The 15,954-nt window shown below is 48.9% G+C and overlaps 1 protein-coding gene across 4 annotated transcripts in view; it reads right to left on the bottom strand.

Annotated features, from left to right (window-relative positions):
* The window catches only part of LRRK1 (leucine rich repeat kinase 1), a 119,823-nt gene extending 107,274 nt beyond the window's left edge, over nt 1-12,549 (bottom strand). For 3 of the 4 annotated variants that reach the window (XM_057721051.1, XM_057721050.1, XM_057721049.1), the window contains exons 1-2: nt 12,169-12,549; nt 7,344-7,565 (exon numbers count right to left, since the gene is read on the bottom strand). In XM_057721051.1, the coding sequence (XP_057577034.1) occupies nt 7,344-7,443 (100 nt within the window). In that variant the 5' untranslated portion in view covers nt 7,444-7,565; nt 12,169-12,549. Of the gene's footprint in view, nt 1-3,968; nt 4,252-7,343; nt 7,566-12,168 lie in introns of those variants that run through there. The other variant, XM_057721052.1, reaches the window with a different exon arrangement.
* Nucleotides 12,550-15,954: the final 3,405 nt, after the last annotated feature.

The raw sequence follows: 15,954 nt of genomic DNA on the forward strand, positions 1-15,954 counted from the left end.
CTACAGGAAGATCTCACATGCCGCAGAGCAACTCAGCCCGTGCACCACAACTACTGAGCCTGCGCTCTAGAGCCCATGAGCCACAACTATTGAGCCCGTGTGCTGTAACTACTGAAGCCCACGCGCCTAGAGCTTGTGCTCCGCAACAAGAGTAGCACCCCCCGCCCCCGCCTGCCACAGCTAGAGAAAGCCCATGTGCAGCAACTAAGACCCAACGCAGCCAATAAATAAATAAATTTATAAAAAAAAAAATAAAAGACACTGCATATATGTCATAGGGACAGAATGCTATGAAAAGAACAATCAAGAATAGGAACGAGCTTTTGGAAGTTAAAAATGAATGCCAAAATGAAATGTTCAATCAGGAGGGCTGGAAGATAAAGTTGAGGACATCTCTCAAACTTTAAGAGAAAGAAGAAAGGTTGGAAAACGTGAGAGAAAAGATAAGCAACAGGAGTTCCAGAAAACAAAACAGAACAAAACAAAAAAGAGAAAAGGCTGAGGAGGAGAATATTATCAAGGAAAATACAAGGACTTTTCCAGGCCTGAAAGGGATACATGGTTGACCTACGCTATGCCACGCAGCATGAAGGAAAAGGACCCTCACCCAGGTCTTTTGTTATGAAATTTCAGAAGACCAGACATACAAGGAAGATTCCAAGAGATTCTCTCTTTAAAGAGAGAAAAAAACAGGTCACCCAGAAAGCAGTGAGAACCAGACCACATCAGAGGATGATAGAGCAGGCTCTTCTAAGGTCTAAAGGCAAATGATTTCCACTTGGGACACGGGGAAGAGCCAATGCTTCCAGCAACACCAAGTTTCACGTGTCCTTTCTGAGCAGTTTTCTCACTCACGTGCTCCAGGTAATTAAGGGCTCAAAAGAAGAGCTGTGAGTAAGAGTGGGAGCCAGGTGGAGACAAAAAGTAGGGAAGAGGTGCGCATCTCCTGGACCCCACAGAACATGGAAGATACTGAGTCCCCAGGCCAGGTCATAGCAATGGGAACATATTATTTCATGTTACAAAAACAACCCAGAGACCAGTCCACACTGAGAGAATTAAGTGTGAGAGAGCAGCTGGGAGGTGTGGGCCAAGGGGAAAGAAATCTTCCTCTGTCGTGGCAGACAGGCAGCAGACTCTGTCTCAGTGGATGAAGCAAGAGAAACGCACAGGCATATTCTTTATGTAGAGAAATGGTGGTGACCTGAAGCACTAGAACCAGAAACAGGAAACAGACACTTTTGGGAGCTGACACTGGGGCTTGGCCTTATAGTGTGTCTGTATCACTTTCTTCCTTAACCAGGCTGTGTATTACTTTGATAATTTTTAATGTGCTTATTCTTTGATCCTGCCATTCTGCTGGGGGTATACTCAACCCTTACGGCAAGAAGCAAAATATGGAAAGAATCTAAAGGGGGATTGATTAAATATTGTATTTACACTATGGAACTTGATGCACATGAAAAACACTCCAAGATGCACATCGCTCAAGTAAAACAAAGTTGCACACCATATGTACAATTGAATGTCATACATGTAAAACCAGAAATATATACAAAAAGAAGTGTGTGTGTGTGTGTGTGTGTGTACATGAGTGCAGGAAGAGGATGGAAAAGAAACACACTCAGCTAACAGTGGTCACCTGAGCAGGATGGCATTTGATTTTCTATGAGAACATGTGTGATTACACACAAGTAATGTTTTCATAACTTCGGAGAGGCCCCTGCCCGCTATCAAGCAGGCGTTCTTTGCTTGCTTTTTGCTTTTGAACCCAGAGGTACTGGTGATGTGTGCATGGGCACATGGGCGACCACTCGTTGGAGACTTCTGACCCTGGCAGCAGAAGAGAGGGATGCAAACAACCTGAAGGGCCTGCCCTGGCCTCTTCCACCTCTATCGCCACACGTGTGGGCCACGCATCCAGGAAATCACGTGGCCATGCGACGCCCAAAATGAGCTACTGAAAGCAACTTGAAGAGCGCCATTCTTGTCCTTTTGTATTCAAATTCTAACCTCAAATTTGCATCATCACTTGATTCTATGTTCAAAATAATGAACTAAAGTTTTCGACGCCTTTAAATATCTCTAAGTTGCTGAAAAATTCAGAGTGCCAAAACTAAGTTATTTTTGGTTTTGGTTCTCCTGAAATGAATACGTAAGCAATTGATTTTAAACCAACACCTGGTGACATGCCTGGCCACTGGATGCTGGATGCTGGATGCTGGTTGCTGGTAGATGAGATAAAAGCTGTGAGGCACAACCCTAGGAAGAATTAGCAAAATGAAGTACAACCCTAAAAAGTTATTTACAATGCAAAATATAATTTCTATCTAATGTGTGACTCCTTCTATAACATCAGGGTTTGGGGCTTAGGAAGGATTGTACTGCTTGAGATGTATGTTTCTGTTTTTCGTTTTTTTTCTCTTTTATTGTTTATAACAAATGTCACTCAATAAATAGCAAGATGGTTAGGTAGAATCTGGAGAAACTGAACACTGGGGCAGCTAGGATGGTGAAGAGACTCAGGACTGGGACTTCTAAGGAATATCGGAAGCCCCTAATTTCATTCATAAGGGTTCCTAAAAATGTGTGTGAATTTCATACGCTAGAGTTTGGACTTACATGTTACTGGGTGCGATAATTTATTTGTTATTGAGTTCTCTCAATTACCAGAGGTAAAGAATTTCATAAAAATCCCCAGGTATGGCTTCTCCAGAGTCTGGCTCATATGGACCACGAAACCAGGAAGGTGGGAGAAAACCTTTATCCCTCTGCACCAGGACCTGGGGACGTCCATGTAGGCATCTCCCTGCTCACAAGCCACTGACCTCTTCATAGTAAAGGGAGTCAGGGGCAAATGTGGGGAAGGGGTTGATGGGCTGAGATCCTGTGAGTTTCAGGCTCTGGCCACCTAGAATGGGCTGGGGGGATGGAGTGCTCCAGAGAGCCCACCCACGGCAAGGTGGAGGGAAGGCGAGGGAAGGGGAGGGAGGCCACTCTCCCCATGGGCCCAGGCGGCCACGGCCTAATGGTTAGTCCACAGACTAAGAAGCAGAAGCTTGGTGATAAACAGGTGAATTGTGTGATGCCGTGGGCTGCATGCTCTTGAAAGTGATGGGATGGTCTGCTCAGCCTAAAAAGGAATCCCCAGGGAGCGCAAGGCACAGGCTTTAGTTATTTCAAGGAAGGGGTTAAAGCACGCCAGTCAGCCTGGGCGGGTGGAGACAGGACCGCAGGCCTCCACAGCACACACTTCCCATCAGAGCAGCCCACAGAAAGGCTAGAATATGTGCGAGGAAGTCAGCTCCCCCATTCCTAGAAGGAAGCAAGTATATTCTAAACAATCAGATGATCTAAGCCTCAGATTCAGATTAATGTGAAAAGCCCTATCAAGCCCAGAGCGTCTGCTGTTGGACAGGACTTCGCAGGCCTGAAGCACAGCTGTGTTAACTGCTCCCACATGGACGGATGCCCACAGCCGTTTCTCCCACGATCTGGGCCACCACTCAGCCTCCCTCCCCTCCACCTCTCTCAGTAAGCGATTCCTTACTGGGCACTGGCTATGGTGCCTGGAGGGCCCAGTGCGGCTCCTGCAGCCAGGCTGCAGAGGGTTCCCTGTTGACCACAGTCTTCTTCCCCACAAAGCCCCGTCCTCCCAGCAGGCATGAGCAGGACACCAACTCCAGGAATAGCTTAAAGATGTGGGCTGGCTCTTACTCTCTGATAAGGCACACAAAACCACGGATCTGACCCCTGCAGGACTTCCTACGATGGCTCACTAAGAAAGCATGCTGTCACCCAAGGGACACTTCCTATTCACACCATTTCCTATTTCTATTTCTGGAAGGCAGGCAGAACCCCCACTTGGGCAAATCTACTTGGCTTTTATATTAAAAAGTTATTTTCAGTACAGATGGGAAAAAGCCCAAGGAAGAAGAAAAGGACATTGGAAGTAGCTATGTAAAAACCTGGGATTTGAAGGCCCTCCGGAACGTTCCTTCTCCTTCTTTGGTCCGTGCTGGGTCCAGTGGAGGACAGCCCTGAGAGCGGCAGGCAGTGGAAGTCAGGACCGCTCACAGAAAGCGGGGGGATGTGGACCACCTCGGGTGATGTCTGTCCAAGCGCCCCTCACGCTCATGATCCTGAAGAGTCTCACCAAGCGTTCTCTGCCTCAATTATCTACAAGTTTCCTCACTTTTCTGCTTCCCAGGAGCCTTATCTCAGCTGACAGGACAGGTCTTTCCACTCTGACTAGAGGGAGAAGGAAGTGGAAGAACATCTAATGACATGTTTGTCGTACTGGCGTGGCCCGCAGTCCTGCCCCAGTATCTCACTGACCCTCGGTCTCTCAGCTCACACGTGCACACACACGGGACAGGCACACACACAGGACAGGCTCCAGAGGCAGCTGGAGAAGCACACACATGCACGGGTGCCCAAAGGGTTCACCATTCTAAGCAAGCACAGGGCGAGCTGTGCAAGTCAAAACAGGCAGGGGCACCAACACACGCACCCAGTACACACACGCACACACACACAAGACCACTACCAAAAACCCAAAATAAAAAGTTAGTTTCTTGCTAATTTTTACTAACGTCTGGATCCTTTCCTAACTCTGCTTGGAAGTATAATAACATTATTTCCAAAGCATGTTATCGTCCAAGGATTTTTAAAAGGTGAAAGTGAGCTGCTACTACGTTGAGAATAACGTGTGTGTCCTCTTTCTGACAGTCGGTTTTCCTCAGGCAGTGCTGGGAATTAGGTCTGCAAGGGTCTTCCCTGGGGTGAGGCTGGTGGATTGGGGGGTGGGAGAGGGTGTGGAGGCAGGACTCCTCTGGGGAGAAGGTGGGGCAGAAAAAAAATCCAACTCATCCAATGGGGACAGAGCTCGGAGGGTGGGTCCCGTGGGAGGCGCAGCTGCAGGGTCCTAGAGTCAAATATCAACCCGTTTAATCCAGAAAGAAATTAATGGGAAAGAGGCCAGTTAAAGCAAATCTGACCTTGGAAATGAGCCCCCAAGGAGGGAGGAGGTATGCAGGTTGGATCCTAATCACAAAACTTCTGTACTTAAATAGAAAACAATATTTAAAATAAATTGCAATATTATTCTTCTGGTGGCAAAAGTAATGCAAAACAACAACAAAAGAAGGCATGCTCACTGTAGAAAGCATAAGCCCTGCAGATAAGCAAAGAGCGGTGGCTAGAAGGAAATCCAACACGCGATGTTTTAAAACCGAGCCCACAGGGCTCTGGGGTCAAGGCAAAGATCAGCGGTGGCGTTCACCACCCCCACCCCTCCATGACTGCCCATCAAAGCAACTCCACTGTTAGTAGCTAGGGCTCCAGGTAGTTTCATGGGAGAAAAGGCTCTGCTGGCTGTTTAAATAAATAAATAGAAATACATAAATAAGATACATTTCTGTAAACTGTTGAAACCCACCAACTCCCATCATGGTGGATGGGATGATGGACACCAATCCCTCCCCTCTGTCTGCACCCACAGCCTGGCCATGGCCTCCTCACGGAGGGAGCTCTTGGCTTGGGCTCCTCCACGTGACTTGCTGTGGCCAAAGGCAGAGGCACGGAGACAACGGGGTGCCCGCTGAGCCCAGGCCTTGAGAGACATGGCATGTTTTTGCTTTCCCCGCTTGCACCTCTGCAACCGGCAGGCAAGAAGGCGCCCTGCCAACCTGCTGGTCTCAGGAAGACAGAAGTCATGTGGAGCAGAGCTGCAGACTGCAGCGGAGCCCCCCAGGCCCCTGCTGGCCAGAGGGCCAGAAATAAACGCTGATGGGCACATCCCGCTGAGATTCTGTGTCTGTCTGGATCAGGGTTCAGAGAGGTTGAGGCACTCAGCTGAAGGCACCCAGAACTAAGAACGGAATGTGGGCCTTGAGAGCCCCAGGCAGGCTCTTGAGCCCTTATCACACTGTGTGAGTCCCAGAAGTGTCTCCCCACCCCTTCTCACTCAGTGAAACAGTCACAACCCACCTGTGGCGTGCTAAACAAGACAGTGACAGGACGGAGAAAAGGCACACACCTGAAAAAAACCCAGAACTTTTCAAAAGATGCAAGTCAGACAGTCTGGGAACATTTAGTGCCGGGCAATGTCAAGAAGCACATTCTTTTCTCATTTCATAATCTTATTTGTCTGTAAAGAAATCTTCCAGAAACATCACCTTAGTTAGACTTTGGGCATTTTCAATGGAGAAAAAACATTCAGGTAACTGAAAAAAAAAGTCCGCTGAGCCACGTACAACACGGAATCGCTAACTCCACAGCGGTGCAAATACCAGGTCCTCTAAAACCGCGCAGGGTGGCTACACCTGGAGGATGACAGTCCAGGGTTAAGACCGGGTTCAAATGGCAGTTCTGCCCATTACAGGCTGTGGACCTTGACCAAGTTTCTACATCTCTCTTACTCTCATGTTCCTCAGCTATAAAACGGCGATAAAAGTACCACTTATAGGTCGTTGTGAGGATTAAATGAGTTCATTTCCTAAGACCCTGAACCCAGTGCCCAGTATGTACTAAGAGCTTCACAAATATGTATTGTTAACGATATCAATGATATCTTTTTGAGGATAAAAGTGATGCAACTCCGGTGAACAATCTGGCAATATGTGTAAAGAGGCTTAACATGTTCAAACCTCATGGTCTCGCTTTCTGTGAATCTGTCTTAAGGAAATAATCTCAAAACCATGGACAGAAAGACGGTCAGAGCCAGAGTCAGCAACTAGAAGCAGCCCAAATGTCCCAAAACGTCCAGCGGGAGGGTAGGCATCAGGTCGATCACTTTGCACAGTGCTCCCAAGTAAGGTGACATCTCACGGGATCACACAAACTAGGCGACTGACACAAGGGGGAAAAGGTAGGATACTGAAGTACATACCATATTACAAGTAAATAAGGTTAAGACAAAATCCCTAAAGCCCAGAGAAGCTGACTAGAAGACAACATACCAAGATACTCGCTGTGTTTAGGGCAGGGGGACTCTGGGTAATTACTTTTTCTACTTCTTTTTTCTTTCTTCAATTTTTCTTTCATAAATGTGTATTATTTTTATAGTGAGAACACAAAACCAAATCCCCATTTAAAAAAACAAATCTTTTTAACCAACATGAATTGATGCCCTGATTCTTAAAATCCACATAAATCTTTGGTCCACATACATTTTGTACCATGGCTCCTTCAATATTTAGAATTTAAGTGAGAATCCCATGATATGGTTTATGATGAAAAATCACACAATTCATCAAATAATTGGCACTTCATATCCTTTGTTGAAAACCCCTTATTGGTACACAGAGCATGCAAAGTGGGCGTGGCCCGCCCCGCCCTACCGTTGTCGTGGGTCTCCATGGCGCGTCCTGGACACACAGCTGAGCCTTCTGGTCCCACACACCAGTACATGCTGGGTGGTCGCTGAGACATTCCAACCATCCACCCTCGAGGGGGCCGCTCTAGCAAGTCCGTTCCCGCCGTGGTCACAGCTGCCACCCCTGCCTGAGGGGTGGACTACGTCACAGACACACCATCACGGCTGAGCGGAAAGCTGTCTCGTCCTGGTGGTGAAAAAGCATCATCAAGTCAGAAGGCTTTTCTTAACTGTCAGATCCGTTCCTGCACCTTTGCACATACTTACGTATTTACAGGGTGAGGTAAATGGGCACTGGTTTCCCCCCTCCCCCTTCTCTGCCGTATTCCTCTTCACATTCCATCTATGGAGCCACACCGGTCAGATGGGGGCACTGAAACGACAGAGCTCCCCCACCCCAGCTCGCAACTGAGAAGGGTTCAGAAATCCCAAACAACTGCAGAACACCTACTGGTAAAGGGCCCAATCACTGTTCCATCGGCACTTACTCACTGTCACCAGCACGGCGACACCAAGACAACGACATCAGGCTCCTGCCTTCAGGAGTTCACGCTCCGGTTGGGGTGGGGCAGACACAGGTACACAAAACAAGGCTTCCCTTTGCCCAGGACAGGCTCCTCTGGAAGCCCAGAGGTGGGCACGCTGTGACAAAGAGGTAACCAGGCAACAATCCCAGAGAGAAAGGTCTGGAAGGCACTGGTACCGGTTATGAAGCCAAGTCAGTTTGAGCCCCGGGGGATAACAGAAAGGCGCTCCCTGCATCCTGTCTGCCCCCACCGCTCCAGGGTGTATTTGGCAATGTCTGGAGGCATGTTTGGTTGTCACAACTGGGGGTGGGGGTGCTCAGAGGCACGTAGCAGGTAGCAGCCAGGAACACTGCTGAACATCCTACACAGGGCAACCGCCCACAGCCAAGAATTAATCCAGAGATGCTCTGAGTTAGATACACACACATCTCCTAAGACTAAGGAGACTGTGATGAGGCAAAGCACTGCTCTCACATGCTGGGCTCCCACCGAGCTTGGGGTCCCTGACAGGACGGCCCAGCCCGCTACGCCGATTAAATGACCAGAGAAGCACCTTGAGGGCCAGACCCACGCCCAGCTCGGCAGGGCCTGGGGTGAACTGCACAATGGGAGGGGATAACCGTTTGAAATGCAAGTGTCTTTCCCAGCATTCATGTGGAGTCTATAGCACAGATATTAAAAAGTATGGTGTGATTGGCAGCTGTTCTCTGAGACAGACAACTCTGAGATAGAAGGTAACAGTGTAGTCCAAAAAAAGAAAAAAATCAAGGTCATGTAAATGATGCCTAAGACAACATCATCTATTAAAAACAGACATGCATCCTCCTCTCCAGGCAACCTTGCTGGGTTGCTGTGAGATTTCCAGCAAGGTCAAATTTCTGCAGTCACTTTCTACAATAGGACTGGAGGTGGTTCTTACTTGCAATAATAATAGTGGGAGGACGGGGAAGCCGGCAGGGTCTCCCACCTGCCCTCTGATTAATAAGCTCAGAAGGGGACTTCCCTGGATGTCCAGTGGTTAAGATTCCATGCTTCCAAAGCAGGGGGCATGGGTTCGATTCCCAGTTTGGGGAACTAAGACCCCACATGCCACACAGCCGAAAACAGAAAAAAAAAAAAGCTCAGAAAAATCCATGCTGGAGGGCAGACCCACTGTCTCCCCAGTGACCCAGTGAGCAGGTTCTAGAAGGTACCCTGAACAAGGTGAGCACTGAGCAAGCTCCAGAACAAGGTTGTGAGGGCATCGGAGCTTTCTCATCGTGGAGCCTAGAAATCAGGACCCTGGCCCAGGTGGTCTGTACTCTTACAGGCAGGAGGAGGTGGGGCTGGGAAAGCCCTGAACCAGAGGCCTTGCTCTTTGTGAGCCCACACCTTTCCGAACTAAAGAGCCAAAGGTTCAGAGAAACCATGCTTGGGAAAATCTGTGTTTGAGGTTTGGGAGCCTGAAAAGTCCAAGAAGGAAAGAAAGAATGATCAATCTGGACACCATTTAGGAGACAAAGGCTTTACAAATTGCAAAACTGACTAGGAAAATCAACTTGAGAGGGATCAGGGAGAAGTAACACAACAGAACCTCCGTTTTAAAATAAAGGCTGCAAATCACATAGCTACACTCAGAAACCAAGGCACACAGCTCTTATCCACTTTCAAACGCCTCTCCAAATCAGCTACCAACAATATTTCAAATATACCCAACAATATTTCAAAAATCCAAATGCTAGCAGACGTTCCTTCTGAAAACAGAAGTGTCTTACCATATAATGTTTTTAAGTTAAAAAAAAAAATCTTAAGAATATTTTAGGCCAACCCTCACCCAGCCATTTTGTTCCCCTTTTCATTTTCAGTTTCCTTTTGAAAATCATTTTACCAATGGAGGATTTTGCCACTGGAGCAGTTTTTCAATTACAGTTCATATTTTGGCTTATATTCTAAGGTAGAAGTTTTAAGATGAAGTAACTCAACTTTTGCTCAATCTTTGCCCTCTAACGGATCTTTGCTTCTTCCTGCTTCTTTTGGATTTAGATCAATGCAACAAATAATGGTTGCAAGTTACGTTTTCTTTTCATTATAGTATACACATACTAAAAAGGGTTTTAAGAAGTGTCCTGAAATAATAATTATGTTAATAATTTTTAAAACCTCACCATTGATGTAAAAGAAAAAAAGGAACCTGATATTACTTCGACAAATGTTTTTACTGGGCCCTTTCCATGGAGAGTGAGCATTATGAGTTCATGAAACTTACAGTTGATGGGGAGGGCACAGTTAAGTAAGTACTTTCTGATGTGCAAGAAACATCCTGAATCTGTTCACTTGTCTCTCAGGAGGCTTGGAAAGGGCTGCCAGTGCCAAAGAGCTGGAAGACACTTGCAAGTGAAGTGTGTTAGAAACGCTTTTATCATCCAGCTCTTTTTTGAATCAAAAGCCTGGTCGAGATGGTTGGCCCATGGTCTAAGAACTCCCTTTGGCACTACTGGCATCTCTTGACCAATACTGGCTTGCCTAAAAAAAATGTGTTTAATGCATTTGCGGACATCAAAATATTATAGGGCTACAAACTGGAAAAATGTGTAGTTCTCAATCCCAGGTGAGAACAGAAGCCCTTATGAGTCTAAAGCCACAAACAAGTTAAGGCTGTCTATTCACCACTCAGTCTCTATACCTGTATGCATTTCGGGCTTCCTGAACAGCTCTGGGAGTGAAGATGAAGCAGTTAGCAAGACAGGCACATAGGAAGGGTCTCTGACACCTTCCTCGAGCACCCACAGAGACTTCCAGGTAAATTAAAGGAGTAATTAAATAAAGTAGGAACACAGACAGTGGCAACTAAAAGAAGGATATAAAGAGAGGGATGTGAGAATGGGGCTGGGTCTGGAGAGGGTGGCTGGGTGGGGAGGGAATGGCCAGGTGGTCTGAGATGGCAGAGGCCAGATCAACTGGGGGATGTGAGGGGAAGGAGGTCTTCTGGATTTCATGCCAAGCACAAGAAGAAGCTATTGAAGTATCCCAAGCAGAGGAATGACACTCTCTAATTTACCTTTAAAAAAAAAATAAATTACTCTGGCTGCCAAACAGAGAATGGGGTTGGGGCGAGTACTGCAGTTGTACAGGAAAGAGATGCTAGTACCTTGCACTAGGTTGGGGTGGTGAGAAAGAAGGGAATGGACCTGGACACATTTGAGAAGTAGACCCAACAGGTCTTGCTAACGACTGCATTCAAGGGATGAGGGAACAGGATGCGAGACACCTCCCAGGTTTTTGATCTGAGCAAATGCATTTACTAGGGGGCCACTCCCTGAGGTGTGGAAGCCTGGGGCAGGGAGAGGTTTGGCAGACCCCACCAAACTTTCTGTAGGGACAAATTAGGTGAGAGGTTTGTATGTTTTTAACTTAATTTTTTCTTCTTCCAGGACATAAACAAAGGTAATTAGGTTAGACCGCAAAATACGTTGAAGGTCAACATTTTTCAAAATCGTGCGTATTCTAATTGTCCCTTTAATGCCCCGGGGAATCTGGATCCAAGGCGAGTGAGCGGCAAACTCTAAAAGCAGTGCCTTTGGTGAGAGGCTCGCTGAACCCATAACTGTGCGCTCCCGTTTCTCTACTCCTTCCATCCCTGCAGGGGGGTGTGCTTGTGGGAGAAAAACTTCACGGCCTCCCAACGTGAAGGCGCAGGGTGGGCCGACCGCGGAGATCCCTGAACCCTCCGCTGCCACCCTCTCCCTCCGACCCCGGCCTTCCCCCACCCCCGACCGCACGCATCTCTCGCGCCCCCGCCGCGGAAGGTCGCCCGCAGGGACCGCCAAGGAGATGGCGGGTTTTATCCGGACCCCCGGGCGAGACGCGCGCTCCAGCCGTGCAGGAGGGCGAAGGCGCGCGGCCGCCCGGGCAGAGGGCCGCCCGGGCAGAGGGCCTCCCGGCCGCGCCGGCCCGACCCCCGCGCACTGGCGCTCACTCCCGCACGGCCCGCTCCCGCTTGGAGGCAGGCGTTTTCTCCACAGGCAGAGGGAACGGGCGGCCGTCCCGGGCAGTCTCCTTTTGGGGCTCGCGTCTGCGCCCCCGCCCGGGCGCCGTCCCGCGGGGCCTCGGCTTCCCGGCCCGGGGCCCACGCCCCGCAGCCCGCGAGCGCGCCGGGAGGCGGCGGCGCGGGGAGCCGGGGGATGGCCGGCGCCCCGGGCCTGGGCTGCGGGGCGCAGGGCTCCGCGCGGGGCGGCGACAGAGACGGCGGGTCCCCGGCCGGGCGCGGGTCGGGGCAGCACGTACCTGCGGCGACGGCGGCGGCGGCGGCGGGCAGAGCCGCGGGCGCCTGAGACGCGGGGTGGCGTGCGGGCCGGGCGGACAGCAGCGGATCCGGGCCGGGCCGCCCCTCTGCCCTCCGCCCTTGCGCCTCGGGCCGCGCGCCGGGGCCGGGCCGGGCCAGACGCACTTCCTCAATCCTGAGGAGGGCGGGCGGCGGGCGGCGCGAAGAGCGCGCAGGGCGAGGGTCGGCGGCTGCGAGGCCTCCCCACCGCGCGCGCGGAGTCCCCGGGCCGCCCGCCTCCGTTTCCCTCACCGTACACCCCGGGGGTCCCACCCCCTGCCCCCGCCCGGGAGACCACAGGGCCGCGGGCCCTTCTAGCTCGAGGTCTCCTCCAGGCTTGGGTACCCTGCTCTCCACGCGGGGCAGGCGCAGCGGTGAGATTGGTCGGTTCTCGGCTCAACCCAGCTTTCCCTGCCCCTCTGTTCCGCTCGGCAGCAAGATCTGCCCATGAACTTCTGACTCGCATATGCAAGTCGTGTATCCTGGCAGTAAATATTAAAAGGCGGGAATGGATATTCATTTGTGCACAACGCTTTGTAGAGAAGACTAGGAATATGTAGTTTTAAAGCTTTAGTAATTTGCAAGCTGAACCCCTTCCACCACACGGGTTTACTAATTTAATTATGGATATATACAAAGATGTCACTGGTGAATCATTTCAAGTTGTCTCGGGTTTTCTTTCGGGGGTGGGGGTGGTGGTAGATGAATATGATGGAGTGTAGGCAATTTATCAGGTTTCAACCTAATATAAGTAGGTTCCCGCCATTGAGGCGATCATAAAGATGCACGTCCATGCTTACAGGTAGGCATCGGATGCGGCTCCACGTGCCCGCGGTGGAAAGAGAAGCCCCCTCGGAAAAAAGCGGAGGATTCTGAACCCTGGCAGGACCCGCACCCTAGGCTTCTCCCGTGTAATGTTATGACTGGAACATTCCCAGAATTTATCTCAAGATACATAGACAAGTCGCCATCACCCTCACTGCCATTGTGAAAAACAAAAGCCGGAAGCGGCAGCCCCCTCACCCCCCACCCCCCACCCTCGCATGACCTTGCAGATACTCTGGGCAGTGACCACTTGGACAAGCTCCTTTGGCCCCTGTTTGGCGAGGGGACCACGGGGCAGCTTAGCTTTGCTCCCAGGAGGCTGCCCCTCCAGCTCTCCTGGACCAGACACCCTTCCAAAAGAGTGGGTGCAGTTTTGCAATCCTGCCCTCACCCCTGCGGTTCTAATTCCAGTATGCAAAAGGCGGCAGTGTGATTGCTAGCGAAAAGTCCCTAATAATTTGCAGGGCGTGGCGTCCACGGTACTGAGTGAGCCCGGCGATCGCGGTGTGGCGCCCCCACCCCCGCTCTGCCATCTAGTGGCACCGCGAGGAAGCGCACGCCCAGGGCTCGGGCAGACCAGGGAGCCGGTGCAATTTCCATTTCCCTTTTAGATGAGCTTGGGAATCAGCTTGGAAACGTCTCCATAGAAAACGGCCAGGACATCGTCACGTGGACGGCCTGTTTCAAGCTCGATGTATCCCAGGATTTAGCTCTCTCTGTTGGCATGCGTTAGTTACAGGTGTGCAGGAGGCGATTGCTACCGGTCAGTTAAGATTCCTTTCTGCTGCTTCTTGACCCCCGCTGATCAACATCTCATGTTGGAATTACCCCTCCTAAGGCGGGGTCGGTTGGAAGCCACCTCCCTGACCTAACCTTTCTGCCTTGGGAAGGTGTAGTGATTGACTGACCCCTCCGTTCTTCTGGTCACCTGCCTTCAGCTGGGTGTTCAGTTTCCTCAGACATTTCTCCTCAGACACTTAAAAAACTCATCCTTCATGATCCACCTTCAAGCTCAGGTCAGCCACACGCTGGGAGCAAGAACATTCAAAGGCCCCAGGCCACCATCAGGAGACGCTAGGGCATTCTCAAGTGTCCACGGCTAGAGGATGTGCCAACCTACTGTGTCCCACCCCACAGGCACACAAGGGCACGTATGTACACGCACACAGACCATGGTCAGTGTATGTCCTCAGAATGGTTTCCTTCTTGGTAAAGCTTCATGGTAAACCAAATGAAGGCAATGCTGTTTTCCTTGAATTTTCTGCTCACATTTTGATTGGGAAACGGGAGGTTTCTAAATGCATTAAAACATACACAAGTGCATCTATTAAGAGGGATCTGATCCAAGGTCCCCTTACGTTTTCTCTGAAAGGGTGGAGCTTTGCCTCTACATGGCCAAAATGATATGGACTTTCAACACGAGAGGCGTGGTTGAACGTGGTGGGCCTAACCAAGTACAGGAAGGTTCTTCATCCAACCTTAGGGTCAGTGTATGACTTGGAGATCGAGGCTTACTGCTTTGCAGCCTTAGAAACTTTAGGTAAGCGAAACCCAAACACCGAACTCCTCGTGCAGAAAAGTGACAAAGAACGGATGCTTGTGAACACAGCTGCAGCATACAGGGTTCTCCCTAAATCCCCGTGCAGTCCTCCCCACCATTTTCCACACTCACATCCTCACCACTTTATGATAAAAAGGGACTCAGTCAGCTCCGACGACAGCTTTAACGTCACCAACGAAGAGGCAGAGCCTCTGAGGCCAAGCTTGCTGCCTGGTCTAGCCCCAAAACCACAGACGTGAGTTTCACACTCCAGCTAAGCGTGGGACTTGATGGACTGAGCACATGGAATTTTATCCTTAAGTCATCGATACCACTTTCTCGTAAGCCATTGTGTACCAAAGTTCTAAGAAAAAGAAAGGTCAGCCACTGAATTAAAAGGGGTCTGGTCTTTAAGTGAAAAAACATGATTTTCTCAAATATCTGATTTTATTTCATAGTCGTTGCATTGTTGAACACAGTCTGCAGTTTGGGTCAGAATTCCCAGGCCAGTAGATTTTTTGAACCATACCACAGGAGTAAACCTTAAAAGAAGTGAAATCTAATACTATAAAGATTTCCATTTCTAAATACAGTATATTACAGAAGGTTAAATACATCACCTCTGTTTACTTACAACTATAAAAAGATACATTAACTATACCAATTATAAATAATGTAGCATTTCATATTAAAAGCATTATTGTACAATGAAAGAATAAGAATCCTCTAATGTAATACTATCAAAGTTAGTGTTTATAGTTACTTGAGATAAAATCCTGAAAATTCAGTGTATGAAGTCAAATCCTGATTTTAACAAGTTACTGATAGTCTAAGTGATGTGTTAACTGATTGAGAGAAGGTGAATTGTATGTTGCATATTTCCAACAAGAATGATAACCTCACTTCACATAAGACTTTCTCTATACACACACTTTTTGACATAGACCTCCATTTTATTGCCCTCCCCCCAATTTAATTCTCAAACATAACTTAGTTCTCAAACATAAGCACCAGTAGAAAAGTACTAGTTAGTAAAAGTATAAGAATAACATAATTTCAGTTTGGTTTTGTTTTTTTTTTTAAAGCTATGTGGGAACACTTTCAGTTTTCCAAGTTAAAACTTGGAATTGCACATCCTTTGGACACATAAAGAGGAAAAGAAAAATTCACAACATGTTAGTGCAGTGCTTGGGCCCTTGTAGTAGCAGACCCAGTTCCTCCCTGGAGTCCGGATGTTACTTGTTAATTAATCACTGATTAATATCAAAACAGGACTTTGAAAAACCTGGGCTGTATTATAACAGCAGTCTTTTCAGTTGTGTATGTCTTACTAATCTAAAATGTTGATAACCCAACTGGAGAAAAGGAAAACTACATAGGCTTA

The sequence above is a fragment of the Hippopotamus amphibius genome, chromosome 2, assembly GCF_030028045.1.
Source record: "Hippopotamus amphibius kiboko isolate mHipAmp2 chromosome 2, mHipAmp2.hap2, whole genome shotgun sequence".
Classification (NCBI taxonomy): domain Eukaryota; kingdom Metazoa; phylum Chordata; class Mammalia; order Artiodactyla; family Hippopotamidae; genus Hippopotamus; species Hippopotamus amphibius.